This window comes from Sylvia atricapilla, chromosome Z (assembly GCF_009819655.1).
Source record: "Sylvia atricapilla isolate bSylAtr1 chromosome Z, bSylAtr1.pri, whole genome shotgun sequence".
Classification (NCBI taxonomy): domain Eukaryota; kingdom Metazoa; phylum Chordata; class Aves; order Passeriformes; family Sylviidae; genus Sylvia; species Sylvia atricapilla.
This window is the reverse complement of record NC_089174.1, coordinates 8,652,533-8,670,183: the sequence shown is the minus strand read 5'-3', so window position 1 is coordinate 8,670,183 and position 17,651 is coordinate 8,652,533. Positions and strand designations below refer to the sequence as shown.

The 17,651-nt window shown below is 45.3% G+C and overlaps 1 protein-coding gene across 1 annotated transcript in view; it reads right to left on the bottom strand.

Moving 5' to 3' along the window:
* LOC136373920 (glypican-4-like) overlaps window positions 1-17,651 on the bottom strand; it is a 67,262-nt gene that overhangs the window by 22,452 nt on the left and 27,159 nt on the right. Inside the window, 2 exon segments of the mRNA XM_066338986.1 lie at window positions 239-630; window positions 14,309-14,467. Of these exon segments, the coding sequence (XP_066195083.1) occupies window positions 239-630; window positions 14,309-14,467 (551 nt within the window).

Here is a 17,651-nt window from a genome sequence, read left to right as displayed (position 1 = left end):
ACTGCAGAAGGCATTTAATTTCCTGCTGTTGTTGTTCCCTAGACAGGAGAAAAGCATCCATCTGGAGAGCTGGGCAGCGGTGTCCTCAGAAGGTGACTCTACCACGCAACAGCACAGCCCACACAGAGAGCTGAGTCCCACCTCTGCTCAATACCACCACCATCTTTAGACACAGGGCAACAGGGGGAGAATGCTGCCCGAGGGACACAGGGACAAACAGCCAGGGGATGGAGCTCACCGCAGACACTTTGCTGATGACGTCCCTGGCGACGGCCAGGCCCTGCGCGAAGGTGCGGGCGGCCACAAAGGCTCGTGTCACCTGCAGCTTGAGCTTCCTGGGCACATCCCCGAAGGGCTTCAGCTGCTCTGTGTACTTGCTGACACACTCGAGGTACTCGTCCGTGAAGTGGTACTGGGGGTTCACCAGCCGGAACATGCGCTCCAGCAGGCGCGCCCAGAACTCGTTGAGCATCTCCTCCAGGTTGACGTTGCCGCCCACGTAGTAGCGCTTCAGCTCCACAAAGAGGTCCTTGAACAGCTCCGAGTTCTGCATGTACAGCCGGCCGTACGTCCGCACAAACATGTCATTCAGAGACTTCTCGGCGTTCTCCAGGAGCTCTTTGAAGAACTCTAGGAAAGAGGGAGAGAAGACTGGGTAAACACGGGCACTGGGGTGTGTGTTCACACACTCCTGCAACTGCTGCTTAACTGGAGGATTAGCACGACGAGACCATCATCAAATTGAAATGGAAAAAGGACACTCACAGAAATTTTCATCAATGTCTATATCTCAAAAATTTTGATTTCTCTCCATAAACCAATCCCTGAAACTCTCTATAGACTGAAAAACTTGTGTAAGTGAAATCTCTACTGATATAAATATTAATATCATGATTATGAGTCAGCAAAAAGACAAAAAAAGTGCAAAAGTTTCTGATGTTTTCATTTAGGCATTTTAAAAGATCTAATTTCAAAGAACAACATAACGGACAGAAAAAAGGTGGTTTTGTTAAACAGATGTTTTGCACAAATTAATCCTTCTTTCCAGTTCTTGACAATTCATTTTCCGAGATTATCATACACCAGCCTCAAAAATAAACCAATTTTAATACATTTAAAAAACAAATTTAAAAAATGTACCTGCAGGTTCTTTCTCCCATCCTGCAAGTTCATCATTTCTCAGGGCAGGGCCTGACCACTTACCAGCTGGTCTTGATTGCAGAAGGGACTTCAGATGTTTGTGGCAGTGTGAAAACACCGACAATTATGCCAGAATTTGCTTAAAATCTAAGCACCAAACACTTCCCACAGTAACAAGAGATTTTTCAGATTACAAAGGATAGACAGGGTTTGTGATCTTTATCACTTTCTAAAAGCAAATCCCCACTTTGGTTCTCCCTCTGGAGTTCACTCACTGGAAAGCCCAGAGAGTGGCTGCTGCCATGTCTTAGCAGTGCCACATGTGTCTTCAACACTGATAACAAGTTGACCCAATGATGACACCACTGCAGAAGCAGTTTAAAGAACACATCCTCCAAGAACACATCACCACAACCTTGACACGTGAGTCTAAGCGCAAATTACCCACAAAGCCTTTGCCTTGGAGATTTGGCATAGATGAGATAAAACAGAACAAAAAATATGGGAGGAATCCACTAGGCCAAAAGCACTTGAGCCATTTTGGAAAAAGCCTCCCTGCTCTATGCCCCTGGGGACAGCTAAGGAGAGCCAAGGAGGTGCCACTGGGACAAAGCTCCAGCCCCACAGGGAGCACCAGCACCCTGGGGAGCGGGCACAGCCGGGTGAGGAAGCAGATTATTTTATGCATGCCACCAGCAATTGAGGATTCTGACCTCTGCTTTTCTGTGACTCATATTCAATAAATATTTTTTAATAAAACATGCCTCTGTGGTTTTCTAAATCCTCAAAGGAGCAATGCTTAGAGCTAGAAGTTGTGATAAAGGGGGGGGGGCAGAATATTTTGGCCCAGTGAGAATTTAAACCTTGTTAAAAGACATTAAAAGTATGCTGAAGTTCAGATTTTCATCTTCAAAGTGCTCCAGTACAAACAAAGCCTAACACAGAAAACATTTTCTGGAAAAACTGAAACATTCCATGAGTTCCTGATGAACAAAGTCATGGGGTTTAGTGCCTGACATGGCTGTATATAATGTGGCCTCTTAGGAGCACAAGAGAAATGATCCAGGGAAGAGGAGATTGATTTCAAACACCCAACACATCCTCTGTCCAATATCAGCAGGAACCTCCACTTTCGTTCCCATGACTGGCATTTCCTCTCCAGGAAGATTTTTTTTCTGTTGAGTTTATACTATAGAGATTAGTTTGGTGTATATTAATTTCTAATTCACTTAATCATTTTGAAGGCTCACTTCCTTCCTTTGCTCAGACCTTTTAGTATCACCAAATAAGTTGTTCATCTAAATACTTCTGTACCGGGCACAAAACCTGCTAGATGTGTCAGCAAACTCTTCAAAAAGAATTAGATTTTTGAAATTATATTGATAGCAAACTTATCAGATAGCTCCAACCATCAGTCTAAAGAACGCAAAGCAATGTTTAAAGCCAAGAAAGTTATCTTAAGTAATACATTCATATTACCATAAACAATTTGTTCTCCTGCCCAAACTCATTTTATCGGTTACACTCCAAAGTTGAATAAACTTTGAAGTTGAATAAACTGTATCCAGGCTTTAGCGCTCCTCATCTCTTAGCAATTTTTCATGTGGGCTAGAACCAGGTATGTTCATTAATTATCATGAAAATAACCCTGCAATCTAATTAGCAGTAAATACCTGCACACCTGCAGCCTTCCAGCCAGCAGCTTTTCCTTGCCCGAAAGGAAGATAAATAGAGGAAATGAAAACTTCCCACCAAAACCAGGCACTTCCAAAAGACCAACACAGCACTGCTGAAGGGGGCAGCATGTATGCAAAGCGCTGTTGCTCTGCCTCAAGCTTCAATCATTGTTTTCATGGACAGAAAACTCCTGTTCTCAAGTGCCACTTCCCAAAGAAGAAGGGGACAAGGGCGGAGCAGGATGTGCCTGCAGCCTGGAGTCAGCATCCAGCCCTGCCAGCACATGCCTGTATCCCTGAACATGCAAGATGTGCCAGACAGGATGCCCTGGTGACCTGTGCATGTGGCTTAGCCACTGGGTGCCACTGCCAGCACCCCGAGGCTCCTGGGGTGGAGGTGGGTTTGGATGTTGGAGGGGTGATGTCAAGCGTGGAACGGAGGATGAAGGGCCACGCTAGACCAGCAAGCAGGGATGATGGACCCAGCAGTGGGATCTGCATGGCATCATCCTCCATGCAACGCACAACTCTTAACCTGGTCAGCAGCAACAATTAAATTACATCTTTAGATATATTTTAGTGTAGCTATTGGCACAGTGAAAGTCGGCATCCTCAGTTTCTATCTCCATATCAAGAAATCAGCTTGGGCGCCAGAAGGAATAATAATCTTTTTTCTGTGCAAACTATGGGCATAGATGTCTGCAAGGAAAAGAAAAAAGTCTGGAAGTCTTTTTTATGAGTTAAATGCTAATCTGACCAGTAATTCTCTCTATCTAATTAGATACTAATTCTCTCCTTCACAGAAATGAGCTGATTAGCAAACACCAACATAACCCAGCATTAACCTTGCCACCACAAGAAGAAAAATGGCAGGTTCCTCTCTTACGTCTTGACTGTTTGCTGGGTAAAATAAATGACCACCTTTCATTTGTATTAGAAGTTGACTTGTTCTCAAACAAAGCAAACACACAAAGGCCTCGGTTGCTTATTTTACAGCACTGTAAAAGCACGTTTTACAGCTGTGTTGCAAGCAATCTGTACTCATTAAATTATCACTCTGACAGGCTTCCTGTGAAAAGCTGTCAAATGCAAACATTTTTCACACACGACAAATCATACTTTGCCAGTGCTCTCTCAGGCACTGCTATCTGGAGGGAAGGCAGGCTCTCTCTTCCCTCCAGTTATCTTGTTTAAACTCTCTGGACAAGGCCTGGCCCCTCTTGTCGACAAACAGGCACACACACAGAGGGGAAGGGCTTCACAAACTGACCTGAGAGAGCAGCACGTGGCTCTGAGGTCTCCCTGCTTCTCCTGACTAAGAGCAGAGCCAGCAGAGAGGGCTGGGTTACACTGAGAGGGTGAGCTACACACAAGGCCTTGGAATAACATGGCACAGCCAGCTCTGGTCCAAGCTGACCATGTTGTACTGCTTCAACCAGCTCAGCCAAATCCTGCTGATGCAAAGTCACCTCATCCAAGGTGATGCTCAGGAGGACAAGCTCCTGGCTGAGGAAACCAGCACTGTGGGACCAGAGCCACAAAACCTTTCTTAACATCAAGAAACAATTTTAAAAATTGTCTGTATTGCAAACTAAATCCTATGCATGCTCTGGGCTTTGATGCTCTAAAGAAGATGAGACTTCCAACGCCATTAACTTTAAGAGACAGAATAGGCAGTAATCTGCAGTCAGGCAATCTACAGCTCTGGGCTCTGCTTATTCTTTTAACATTTTTGAATTCCAGGATAGAATTTCAGTGGCCACCAATTGGTGAAAGCCTAGAGATGTCATGAAATGGTAAGAGAGATGGGATATGACGTATGTGCCATCTTCTGCAATAAAAATCCTGGGGAAAGGTCTCTGCTTTTGAACAAATCATTCTTTAAAAGAGCACACTGAGAAACATAACCATAGTTACTTCGCAATTTCCTTTTTTTCAAGTAATAAGATGTATTACCTCTTTGCAGCTTGAGGGCAGACCAGCCCTGCCAGTAACCCAGTGCAGGAGAGCACTGCTTCTCCCCAAGGTGCTTCCACATGACATCAGATTCTACTGCCAGAATAATTCAAAACAATCTTTCTTCCAAATTGCAGATACATGAGCTAATTGAAGAAACACAATTACTCCACCCACTGCAAGACAGTAAATTTCACCTCCAGACAACACATCTACTTCTTTTGACTTTCAGACCAAATATATTTTTGATCTTGGATTCATAGGGGTCACCTGAAAATCCTATTTTTTTTTCTTTTTTTCCTTTTTCTTTTTCAAGTAAGAAGGGATGCTGTGTTTTCCCGTTCCTTGTGCTAACATTTTCAGGTATCTCAAGAGTGGGATTTTCACACAAGAGGCTTTTGCTGAGGAGAGCCCAGTACTGTAGGGCACAGTTCTATCTAAAACAAAGGCAGCTCCTGGAAAAGAGATGAACACATCAAAGGGGCACATTCCCCTTCACCCACTGACAGGTTTGGCATTTCCATACATGCACTGGAACAAAGGAAAAAGCAGCAAAAACTGCCTGGTCTGAGCTGCCTCCTGCCACCACCTGCCCTGTGTCAGGAACTGAGCACTGGCATCCTCAGTGTCCCCAGCCCTGCCCCAGGGAGAGCCCTCAGGGCTGAATCCATAGCTGACCACTGCAGGAGTACAAAGCTGTGCTTTCAATTGTTTTATCTTCAGGAGCAAACCATGTTTCTACTTTCACACAGAGAGGCACAGTGCTCCACAGGACCACACTTACTCCTCTTGTAGCCACTGCAAAGAGTCATATAATGAGTGACCCAGGGCTCAGCACCTAAAACCCCCACATTTTATAGAACGAAGGAAACCTTAACTGCAGTGCAAAAAAAGGTCAAGTCTTACCCAGGAGCTCAGCAAGGCTGCTGAACCAATGTGCTTGCTACAGACACACATCTGTTGGCCATGTTCAGGTGTGCTGGTGCCCTTCCAAAAGGCACCAGGGCTGCCACACACCTTTCTGCTCCCAAAAACCACCAGACATGCTGCACTTCCCATGCACCAGGTTTCTTTGGTTAAGAGCTGAGTTTTCTACTGGCCTTATTCTGTTTGAGGTTTGCAAATGAACTACACAAACAGATCCCAGGTAGACGTGCAATTACTGAACCACTTCAAAAAACAAATAAAACCAGGTTCAAGCACACATATGGAACATGCTGAATTTTTATAGGCACAATTAATTAGTTTCAGATAATTTGCCACCCAGCTTTTTGAGCATACTTTTAATATATTGTCCAGATTATGGCTAATTAAGGGCCGTCTGTCTTACCAAAACCTTTAATTTGCTTGTCTGTATAGACAACTACGCTTTCTAGTGTGAGAACACTGCCACAAAGAAATTAATTATATCTTCTTCTTAAAAGGTCTACTCATAAAATGTCCACAACAGCAAGATGGATTCCCAGACAAATGCTCCTGCCCAAGCCACAGTCCCGCATGCTCCGTGCCTGCATCTTCCAGAGGTGCATCTGCAGATCCAAACTCCACCCTGCAGCTGCTCCTACCATGTGAAGCAAAATTCAATCCAGACAGATAAATGGAATTTGGGAGAAAAGAGACAAATGTTCCACAGCTCTCTTCACCTGGAGGCTGAAGCCATCCACAGCCATGCCACCTAGTCCAAAGGGAGAAAAGCAAATTTTATTTTTTTTTTGAATGTGCTTCATTATTTTTAATATGCCTTCACTTCCTTTACTGCATATACAGCATTCGTAATTTCCACCAGGGAAAACCAAATCCTAGCTTAACAACCTTTTTCCGGAAGTGTTGAGAAACCGATGAACACATAGTGTTAACACATTTATTGAATATGAACTCAGAAGGGCAGGGCAGATCCACAAGCTGTTTATCTGTCCTGTTTTCAAACATGTGTTAGCACTTACTGACATGGGAAGAACTCTTTCACAGGGCTTGAAGGAGTACAGGCTTAAATCTTGCCAGTGTCACAGCCATAGCCCCAATATGTGAATTGCTGCAGATCTGGGAAGAACAACATCTCCATAAACTTTGCTTGATTAGCGAAAGTCAAGACAACAAAAACAACTGGGCCACATCCTCATACGTTGGGGAAAAAAAAGCAAAACCTCCAAAACCAGAGATTTCTAGAAGTGCTGGTTTCTGGAGCACTGTGAGGCTAGTAGGAGTCCAGAAGAGCAGGGCAGAAGATAACACACAACACTAGGCAGGACTCTCACACTGAGACTGAGCTTGTTAGAAAATAAGGACCAATGAAGGAGGAGGACAGTGTAGAGATTGCTGCCTGTGATTCAAGAAAAAAACAGCAGCACACTGCATCTTGCTGCATGAACAAGTCATCCCATGAATTGGGAAAACTGTGAGAAAAGCCCTTGGTCACTTCTTAACCCATCGTGCTCTACCACATCCAAAGCAGCAGGATGAGCCCAGACTTCACAGCCTCCTCATTCCTGGTTTCAGGGACTGTCACTGCCCATACATCCCATTTTCTCCCATAGCTATACTGAGTTTTCTCCCACTGCTTCCATGTTGCCTCCTCCCCAAGCACTGGTCCATTATTCCCAGCACCTCCATCCCCCTCCTTGCAACAACTCTTCCTCAAATGCACCTCTGTTTCTTCTTCCTCCACTGTTTGCTCTTCCCTCTACTCACCTCACGTCTAATTTTCCCTGCACCCATTCCTCAATGCCTTCAAACACACCTGTGATTTCTCAGGTGCTTCAGCTTTTGCCCCACATCCATTTGGTACCAATACACCAAGTTCCTAGCCCAAACTTCATTCTGAAGCGAGCTCCTTCAGGCTGCCTCCCACACCCTCCCAACTCAAAGGAACTTTCTGGGACACCCACTAAGTTATTTCACAGGTACATGTTTTCCCAAGCCTCCCTTCCTACTGCTGTCAGAGTGTAAGGAGGGTCTGCACTACTGAACAGTGCGGATGTCTTTCTTGTTCCCATTACCTCAGTTACCCTCATCTCATTACACTTGCAGGGAGAGCTCTTCCAGCTGGGGCTGCCTCTTATTTGTTCAGCCAGCATGTGAGTAGCTGGACTCTAAGACATTACAGTACATTAAACACAAATAAAAATAGCTCCAGTCCTGAACCAGTGGGTTATCATACCCCCAAGCCAAACCACCATCACCAAAACGGGCATCCAAGGGAGCAGCTACCAGGACTATGCACATAGACTTGGTGGCTCATTTGTGCCAAAAGGAGGAAGAGAGAGTTAATTTTCAACAGACAAACAATAGCTCATTGACTGGTTGACAACAATTAGTAACCAGAGAGCACCAGTCACGTTTCCTGTAGCCAAGCACAAAGCCTGTTGCCTGCTTCTTTGCTTTTGGGAAAAAAAGCCAAAAGGATGATAGCAGTTTACCTGTGACCTTACGACAGGGGAGACCTCCAAAACTGCTTTGACCTGAGATCACATAAGAGTATTTGATCCGTCCAAGCCCATACACAAACTGCTTTTGCCCCTTGTTGAAGTCTTTGCTAAGTTACAAGATCTGGTATCTTTTTTTTTTCCCCCCCTAACCAATATGGCAGGAACCCCCTTCACCTCACCCCATGAGATTTCCTACTTCTGCAGCAACTTGAACTTGACCTTAGGATCTTTCCAAGCCTCCCAAAATAGAGGTCTGGTTCTTACCACCATCAGACAAGCATCACCCTTCTCAACGAACAAGACTAGAAATCGTGGTATATGTACCTCCTTAAAAACCTCCAGATGGAGAGGAGCCAGCTGAACAAAAACAAAGAATAAACAAACTTCCGAGGCACAGACAGCAGACAATTTGTTTCACTGTTGTTGCATGGAGTGGGAAAGCATAAACAAAAGCCCACAAGTGGGATTTTTCTAAAGGAAGCATGTTGATGGTTGCTCCTTCCAGCTTCTCCTCAGTCACTCCCTCCCTATCCTCAGTAAGCACCAATCTAAAACCAAAGGATTGCCTCTCCACAACAGCCCTTCCCAATGTTTTCTGCCCTGGTTGGTATGAGGTTTGGTGCCATCCATTTCTGGAGAGGGCAGAACAAAGCTGTGCCTTCACCTCAATGTCAGTGGCAGAATAAATCAAAACACCCCATTATTTGTACCTTAACGATGTCAGGGTCATCAGCGCACTTGCCTGAAGGCGGGTGGCAAGGGGAGAGCTCTTCCCACCACCATAAACCCACAGAAGCTCAGAAGCTCAAACTCCATGCAGCTCTGGCACAGCAGAGGACCACCAGGACTCTACTCAGTGCTCCAGCTGTGCCAACACACCTGGAGCTGCATCCTACAGATATGAATGTACTGGCAGCCAGTACTGACCCCATACGGGTGCCACAGACATGGGGGGACCCTGCCAAAGGAGCAGCATGAGGGCCCAGGTCTCTGCTCTCACAGGCAGTTTCCAGTAAAAGAGTTAACACAAGATGAAGGTCCCCAAAGGGCAGTTATTTTGGTAAGGCAGAGCACCCCAATGGGCTGCCAAATTCTAACTATAGGAGCAGCAGGCTGGGCACCTGTGGGGCTCATCTTTCACTGTTTGCCTGCACACTGCCTGAAGCAGCAGAAAGGAGACTACCAAAAGCTTTCCCTTGTCCCTTCTGTGTCCTTCTCAGTTACTAACACATCCCAGCTACGTATCCCACTGCACCAGCACACCTCCCTGGTAACTTGTACCTGGAGACAGCAGCTGGAAGCAATGGGTTATCTGATTGCTGATAACTGAGAAATGAGTTCCAGGATTTTTCCTCCAGTTTCAGCAGATCTTGGAAGCTATTTGGCCAATGCTCTCCTGTCCAGAGTCTCAGATTCAGCTGCAAGCCAGTTATTGGAAGAAATTAACGCACCCAGAAGTAACACAGGGCTCGCACTAGAAGGTCAACAGCACCCTGGGATGCTTCGAAGATGCTCATCATAATCACAACTGTGCACCTGTAGCTACCCTGCCCAATACAAACATGGAGCCCACAAACAGGAACCCCTCTTCTGCCCCTCTGCCTGCTCCCTGTACAGCAGAGGGGTTGTGTGCACCATGGACTTGGGGACACCTGGCCAGCTCTTTCTTCTTGGATTTGGTTTCTTTCCACTTACTGTCCCCAAAGGGCTTCATTTTACACTTTCTGTATTTGTTTTATCTTAAATACTAATGGAAAATTCAGGATCAGAAATGGAACACAGCATTTAATAGCTTCACAGATGCTGGCTCAGGCTGTACCATTTGACACAAATCCTGTCATCTGGGCATTGGGAACACCAAATCTACTGCCAGCCCAGCCCAGGCCCAGACCATCTCACACACTTCCCTCCCCTACAATGAGTGTTGCAGAAATTTGCTGCCTTGCCTAAGTGTAGAGTGCACAAAAGAAAGGGACACAACTTGGTTTAAGTACAACAGCAGAAGTGCATGTGCAATACAGCGGGAGGAAAAACAAGGAGCCTCTCTATTTTTCCCTCCAGAAAAAGGCTTGGCACAACAGTTATGTCTTCCAAGAGATTCAGGATGTGTCTTTAAAAAGTAAGAACATCTTATCTAGGAAGCAACAGAACAGCGGAAACACTGTAGAAGAGTTATGGGCTATGTCCTGTCCTGGCTCCAATTCCTCAAAACAGCTGAGCAGTTTCCCCAAAGCAATGTTGGCTAGCACAGACCCAGGCGTGGAAAACTTCAGCCTCAAAGGGCAAAAGAGGTGAAAGCTTGAATTTAATACATGGAACTGAGCTTTTATGCAGTCTTAATGTCACCATTAATTCTATTAATGTCATTAATCCCTGAGAGAGAGAAAGGGAGGGCACTAAGTTGAGAAGATAAGAAAAGGCACAAGACATTTTATTAATAAAAAAAAAAAAAAAAAAAAAAGGACATGGTGTTTAAATCCCTGACTAGTATAGCTGCTTCTGTGGCATGAGATGTCACCACACTAAGTTGCAGCTTTCCCATGAATGTCACTGTCATGGAGGGAGATGCTTACATGGCCAGAAAATTTTGCCCAGGAAATTCTCAACTAAGCCCATAAACATATCTGAGACTAACCAGCAAATCTTCATCTCTAAAATCATTTAGCAATGGTGAACCCCACAAGCCCCAAAGTATTTTTTATTTTAACCAAAAAGCATTTCCTTTGCCGCTGAAAATACATCTCTTACTGCTACATTGGCATCAGGCTAGTGGTTTAAATTACAACAAGAGAGACCTCCTGGAGCATACATACCTGTACTGTAAGCAAATGTTTAGACAGTGTATGTAAGATATGGCACTCCTGAGCTCACAAATTCTCCCAGTGCCTGCAAACCAAATATGCACAGGAGGATCTGATGCTGTCAAATTATGCACTGGGAGCTGAAACGACTCCTGGTCAGCTCTTTTGGGATGGAAAATCAGCAGATTGTTCCATTCTCCTGATTAAAGAGGAGATAATCCATTTCTGTATGGCTTTGGTGTCAGATCAGAGCAATTCTGGCAACAGTTCCAACAGCACACAGCGCTCAAGCAACAGCTGATGCAAATGCTCCAGAAGCCACAGGGCATCCCAGCCTCTATCCAAAGGACATGCTGCCACTTGGACTGTCCTTCTGCAGCAGCAACTGCTGCAAAGGTCAAGCACATAACAGAGGCAGGACAGGTTTGCCTCTCCTCCCAGACCTGAATGTCAAGGCTGGGAGATTAGCAGCCAAGAGAACCCACAACAAATATTTTCAAAGGGCTGGAGGACAGGGTTTGCTGTTTGGGATGCACCCTGGAGTGGCTGATCGCAGCCCAGGGATGTGTCACCCCGCCAGAGAAGTGTCCACTCCACTTCAAGTGGATTTGGTCTCTGTAATAACTCATCCTGCCTACTCAGTCACTCTGCAAGGCTGTAGCACAGAGGATTTCATGTTAAACTAAGGAAAGTGTACAGCTTATTTTTACCAGATTTATTTTGATTTGAATGGATGTAGCTACAAGTGATAAAGAAGCCCTGAAGAGCTGCAAACAGTAATATCAGAGCTTGGGCCCATGCAGAAGAGCAGCTCCAGAAGGAATTGTGTCCTTTTCCAGTCTCATCCCTAAGGATCAGGACAAATATATGGGTCTCGACTGCCTCTCCTTCCTGTAGTTTGGGTACATTAGATCAAAGTGTGGGATGAATTATGCAGGGCAAGAGGAACTCAAACGTCCAAGACACAACTGACCACAGTTGATCTGATGACCAAGCACCAGGACCAAAGGAAGGAAACGCCATCCCACAAGCAGCCAAACATTCAACAGTAGGCTCCTAAACAAATAAAACACAGCAGTCTAGGGCATGGAACTCCAACATTTTTGCAGAAGAGTCTGAGTATCTAAGTGGGGAGACTCCTTAACCTGCCCCAGCAACCAGCAGGAAGGTGTGCTTCCAGCCTCCAGGTGACTGGGCTGGAGGGAGAGAGGCAGTCATGATTAAAAGCCGCCCAAGAGGTAAATGATAGAGGGTGGTAATCTGTTCATCTCTACTTCCACCCCAGGTAAGATTTAAAAAATCCCTAAATCAGCTTTGTCTGCAGCAAATGAAGATTTAGCTCTGATATCAGCACTCAAAGACGAGTCATTAGGCTTTGGGACAGGCTGAGGAGGTCGCCAATTCTCCTTCCTTAGTTTTAAATGAGGCAGAGACACACCCTTGAGGGGCAGGCCAGGCACAGTAAATCCAGTTTTCAAAAACAGCTGGACAACACTACCCCCTTCAAGACCTGCCACTCAAGGATTTCCCAGGCTAAAGTGAGAGTGAGACCAGCAGAGAGGATGCTCTGAGGGGCTGACAGGAGAAACACAGAGCACAGACAGAATAGCTTGTGCAGGCTGCCTTCCAAAGCTCACCTATTTTGAAGCCTTGTCCTTTGACAGGCATCCATCTCAGCTTGGTTTAACGTCCCCCTGCAGCCATCCCTTCCCCCACAAAGGGGCAGATGCATCTCACAAGATGTCTGCTCCATGTCTGGGATGCCAATGCAGCGACCCGTGCATGCTCTTTGTTTTCAGTGCAGCATTTCAAAAAGCCTCATCGTTCATTTAAGGTGAAGCAGATGCTGTTCCTCTGGTCTCTTTGAACAAGCTTATCTATGGGCTGGATTTCATTAAGTGTCTTGTTCTGCATTTAATAAGCTTGCAAGTCTAGACACTTTGGTTCTCCCTCTATCACCCCTTTGGTGTACCAGCAGGTAGAGACAACAGAGGTTAAGAGGGAAATATTTAGCCAGCAGATTTAGATGCTATCAAGATGATTGCATAATTCTACTTTGACTCACTGCAATTTCATACCCAGGGATTTTTTTCTCTGACCCTAGTGCCAATCCCTTTTGAAAGCAAGATACTGCTACCCACTGTGGTGGTGCAGAGGCTGTCGCTGGAAGGTTCAAGGCACAGACTTTGGCATATTCATAGAAAACTCATGGTGAACCAATGACCAAACAAGGGAACAAATGTCCAGAGGAGCTGCACGGGGGAACTGTCCTTTACCACAGAGTGTGATGGAGATGTACAAGCAGAACTGTGTGAGCAACCTAGTCCACTCGACTTGTCAGATACCTCCACACACAGTGGGCTGTCACCTTACTCCCGCAGCTAAAAAGGACAATCCAAGCAACAGCCTGACATCCTGCTTGTCTTCCCCAGATGCTCAAACAACAGGGGGCTGCAGTGTCTGGGAGCGCTGAGGCACCTACAAAGCCGCACAGGAACCAACCAAGAGCTCAAAAGCAAATCAAGAAATGCTCTGAGACTTCAGCCAGGTGCTGTGCCCAGTGTCTAGGCATCAACTTCAGCTGGCTGCAGAGGTGCTCTCAAAGGAAAAGCATCAGGCTGCAAGGTGGGCAGTGCTGGCTGCGTGCAAGCTACCTCCAAAGGGAGCTTCTTCCTGGAGCTCCCATGAGTAGGCATGCCCTATGGAGAGCCAGTCTGACAGGACACACTGTGGACCCAAGGGCAATACCCAGGCCAGTCATTTGCTTATCTGTCAGCAGTTATCATCACTCCAGCGATGGGAACTCAGCCGAGACTTGTTCATTATGGTTCTGACCCTGCATCACACTTGAACACTCGGCCTCCACACAAAACCACCCTCTGTTTATCTGCTGTTCTGCTTAGCCCCAAAGGCTAAAAAGTGAGATGGATATAAATCCTGTGGGTTCATAACGTGCTGGGAAAGATCACCATTGTCGTGGATCAGGGCTGCAAGATGTGCACGTTACAATTACATGTGCTGCAGGGATGTACCAACAAAATCAACTGCAATCTTACATTAGAGCAAAATGGCTTTTCAAAAAATTAATCAGAAAGAAAGATCTCTCTCTTTGGGAAACAAGCAGCCATAATCAGCAAATACTTCTCTCTCACGGGATTGCAAAACAAGGCATGCTCTGCCCCCTGAGCCGAGTCATGAACTTTCCCAGCAAAGGGGGAGAAAGAGCAGAACAACTGCACAGAAAACAACAGGATGGGGATTTTTCACATTTTTATCCCAAGGAGAGAAAGTTTGAGGTCTCTGCACTTACCGTCAAACTTCTTGTATCGGGAGCTAAACATGTTTTGTAGGTGATTGCTAAGCTCTGTGACAGCGTTTCTGAAGTCGTGTTTACTTTGCTGACTGTACTTCTCCTCCATTTCTTGAGAGCAGCATGTGTAGCCTTGCGAGCAGACTTTCAAGTGGTCACCTGAAAAGCAGAGAAGAAAACATCCCAGGTTAAAAGGACTCTCTATGCCAGAGAAAAGAGGTCTCATGAGACAGAGTGTGTGAAGATTTGCAGCACCATTTACTTACAAGGAGACCCCCATCGCTGCAAGCACTGGACCAAGCACATCAAAACCCGATTCCTTAAAGAAACTTTATAGCAACACATGTAAAAAACCTTGTCTTTCTGCCAGAACATTAAAAAGTGTCTTCTTACTTATCCAGTTAATAAATAAACAGAATAAGCAGATACTCATCCTTACAGTATAATTTGAAGAAGCAGAAAATCGACCTGTATATAGATATATTGTATATCGTAACTTGCATGAAGTTTTGGTAAGTATTTTTAATACTTCCAGTTCATTCAGTTGATACACAACATCAGTGGCAATGGCCCTTTTTGTCCAGATAAGTGCTTTCTTCTTCACCCTTCCCCAATCCAATCAGAGGAGAAGTAGTCTCTCTCAGAAGCACAGCTATCACTGACACTAAATCATAGTTGGTTTATGCAATGGCTCACGAAAACACTTCATATTTCCCAGCTCCTAGTTTTGCAGTTTTCTGTCATTATCCTGGAGGTAACAAGGGATTTGTTTTTGGAGACTTCAAACAGATTTTTTTTTTCTCAAGATAATTCCTTCCTAGGAGTCATCTGGCTCAAGCTGGCTTGGTCAGAGAGATCATCACCAAGCCTTTCAGTATCTGCAACAGCTCCATTTCAGAATCTCTCAGACAGTCTGGACGTAGGATCTGGACCCATACAATTTGCTTTTAGATGCCTTGTGTGGGATGAAGCTGCCCCCTTCCTGCACCACCCACAAAACACCACTGCCAAGCTTTGTGGGCCAAGAGAAACCCTTGGCACAGCAGTCCTCAGCTCCAGCTCTCTGACAGGCCCCGCAAGACAGCACCAACATCAAGTAGGTGGGCTCATGCCGAAGTGGTTCAAATCTGGGCAAATTGCGCAAATCTTTGTCAACACAGAAGATGCGATCAAAACAAGCAGTCAGGATGAGAAACTCCTATTTCCAAGTCAGATGGTATTTTAAAAGACACAGCCAACATGTAAGCTGCTGCCTTCTCTCCCATTTGACACCCTGCTGCCAGACCTTATCCCTCATTCTGAGGAAACAGATGGAGAAGGGAAAGCTCTTCCCTGCCTGCTCCCACCCTGGAAGTCACCAAGGACCTGCAACCAATGTGGAGGTTCAAAGACTCACTGTCAGAGCTGCAAAGGATTTGTCACACCCCGTGCAGAAAATAACGTCTTCCTGACAGGCAGTGCACCACACGTTTAAGGAAAAGCCATCCATCCTGCCTGCTAGAGCATCAAAACTGGGTTTAGAGAAACAAAAACAGGTTTTGGACAGTTCAAAGCCTGACCATGATTAACTCAACAGGCTGATGCTCTGCCTGCCTTGTGCAAGATTTCCCAACAATGTTTTTTGCCCAGGTGGTGAACCTTTGTATCACTCTGCAGGACTTTCTAGCCCAGAAAGGTTAGTGTCTCTCCTTACAGACACTTCAGGGCCACTTCAAAAAATGGCATGAATATTTTTACCTCTGTGTCTATATATAAAGTTCCTGAGAACCTCTCCGCCTAAAATCTATTTCCCTGTTGTGCTACAGGGTTTGTTTGTTTTCTGTGGCATTACAGAGAGACCTTGACCAGCAGATAATTCTGACACAGCTAATTTATTGCACAAGACCATCCACTGCTCTTCAATTACAGAAAGCTCAAAGTCTGCTACGGGAAGCAGCACTGCTTAAGCACAGCTTTTGGAAAACACAGAAAAATCTCACTGACTCCTTACAGATGTATCTTTTTTTCACAGGCAACTTCTTTCTGACAAGGGGAGCACTTCCAGCAGCAAATACACAGCTCCAAGGGAGGCAGCTCCACGTAGCTTTGTAAGTCATTTAAACAAGAAGAAGCAGTGCACCCAGATTTTCAGATCCTGCCCACTGAATACATCCTGGAGTATGGCTGGGCAGTCCTCTCTGAGCCCACCTTACCAGCAAGCCTCAAAAGAAGAAAGTGCCCAAGCATCACTGCTTTGTTTCACCTTCAATCTCTGCTCCAATTTCAATTCAGGACTAAGTACTCTGACACAACACCTACCATGAATAGCAGCAAAGCAAATTCCTACTGATAGCAGGATTTCTTTTCCCAGTTACACTTCACAGACACTTCTGAAGTTGTCCATAGATGCCCTACAATCCTGAATACAGTGGTTTTAACAATGTCTCCAATTTATTTATTATTTAAAAAAGCTCACTGTATTTCACAAATACAGGTATCAGTTTCACATCTATTTACATTATTAAACTACAGTTACCATCCTGCCTAATGTTGCAAAGCCAAATCATTTCCTCTAATCCCCTTTGTCCCAGATTTGACAGTGTCTCCCCGGGACACACGTGCAAAGCCAAGCAAGAGCACGACTGACAGTAAATCAAGCTTGCACAGATCCCATTTGGTTGATCATTAAGAAATAATGCTCCAAAATGTAACTCAGACATTCAAAAATTAATGACCAAGCAATCTAATTATGGAAGATATTTCTCAGTCATGTCAGCACTATGTGGTCTTGGCTCATGATCAAGAATTAGCTCTGTCTGGAACTGAAGAGCTCTGGCTACTCAGTGCTAATCATAGGAGGATGTACTCTGCTACCCAGCATTCAAAAAACAGAAAGTTTAGATCTGTGGGCTGCTTTTCTTGCAGTTTTCTTATGCCGAAGTGGGAGATGTCACTGGAAAGTCACTAGAAGACACTGGGAGTCCCAGTTTTCCCACACAGAGGTTTGTCCTTAGCACAACCAAATCTCTAAGAATACATCTATCAACACCAGCACAGTGTGCAAGAAATCTCATGTTCTGGCTTTTAAATCTGCTATCAGAGCTGACCCATTCAGGATCCATCCACGGGACTCACCCTGTGCAGACAGACCCTGATGCAAGACACCATCAAACAGCTTTCAAACACCACGGTGCTACAACCAGGGGAATGGAAAGGCTGGAGAGCTCCACGTGAGCATGGACCAGTTACACACACAAACACCAACCTGGAGCCAAGACCAAAGCCAAAGCTCTTTGTCAAACTAGCAGTGAACCCCTCTAAGGAAAATCAGTGAAAAATATGTCTATTTAGGCATACTTAGCAG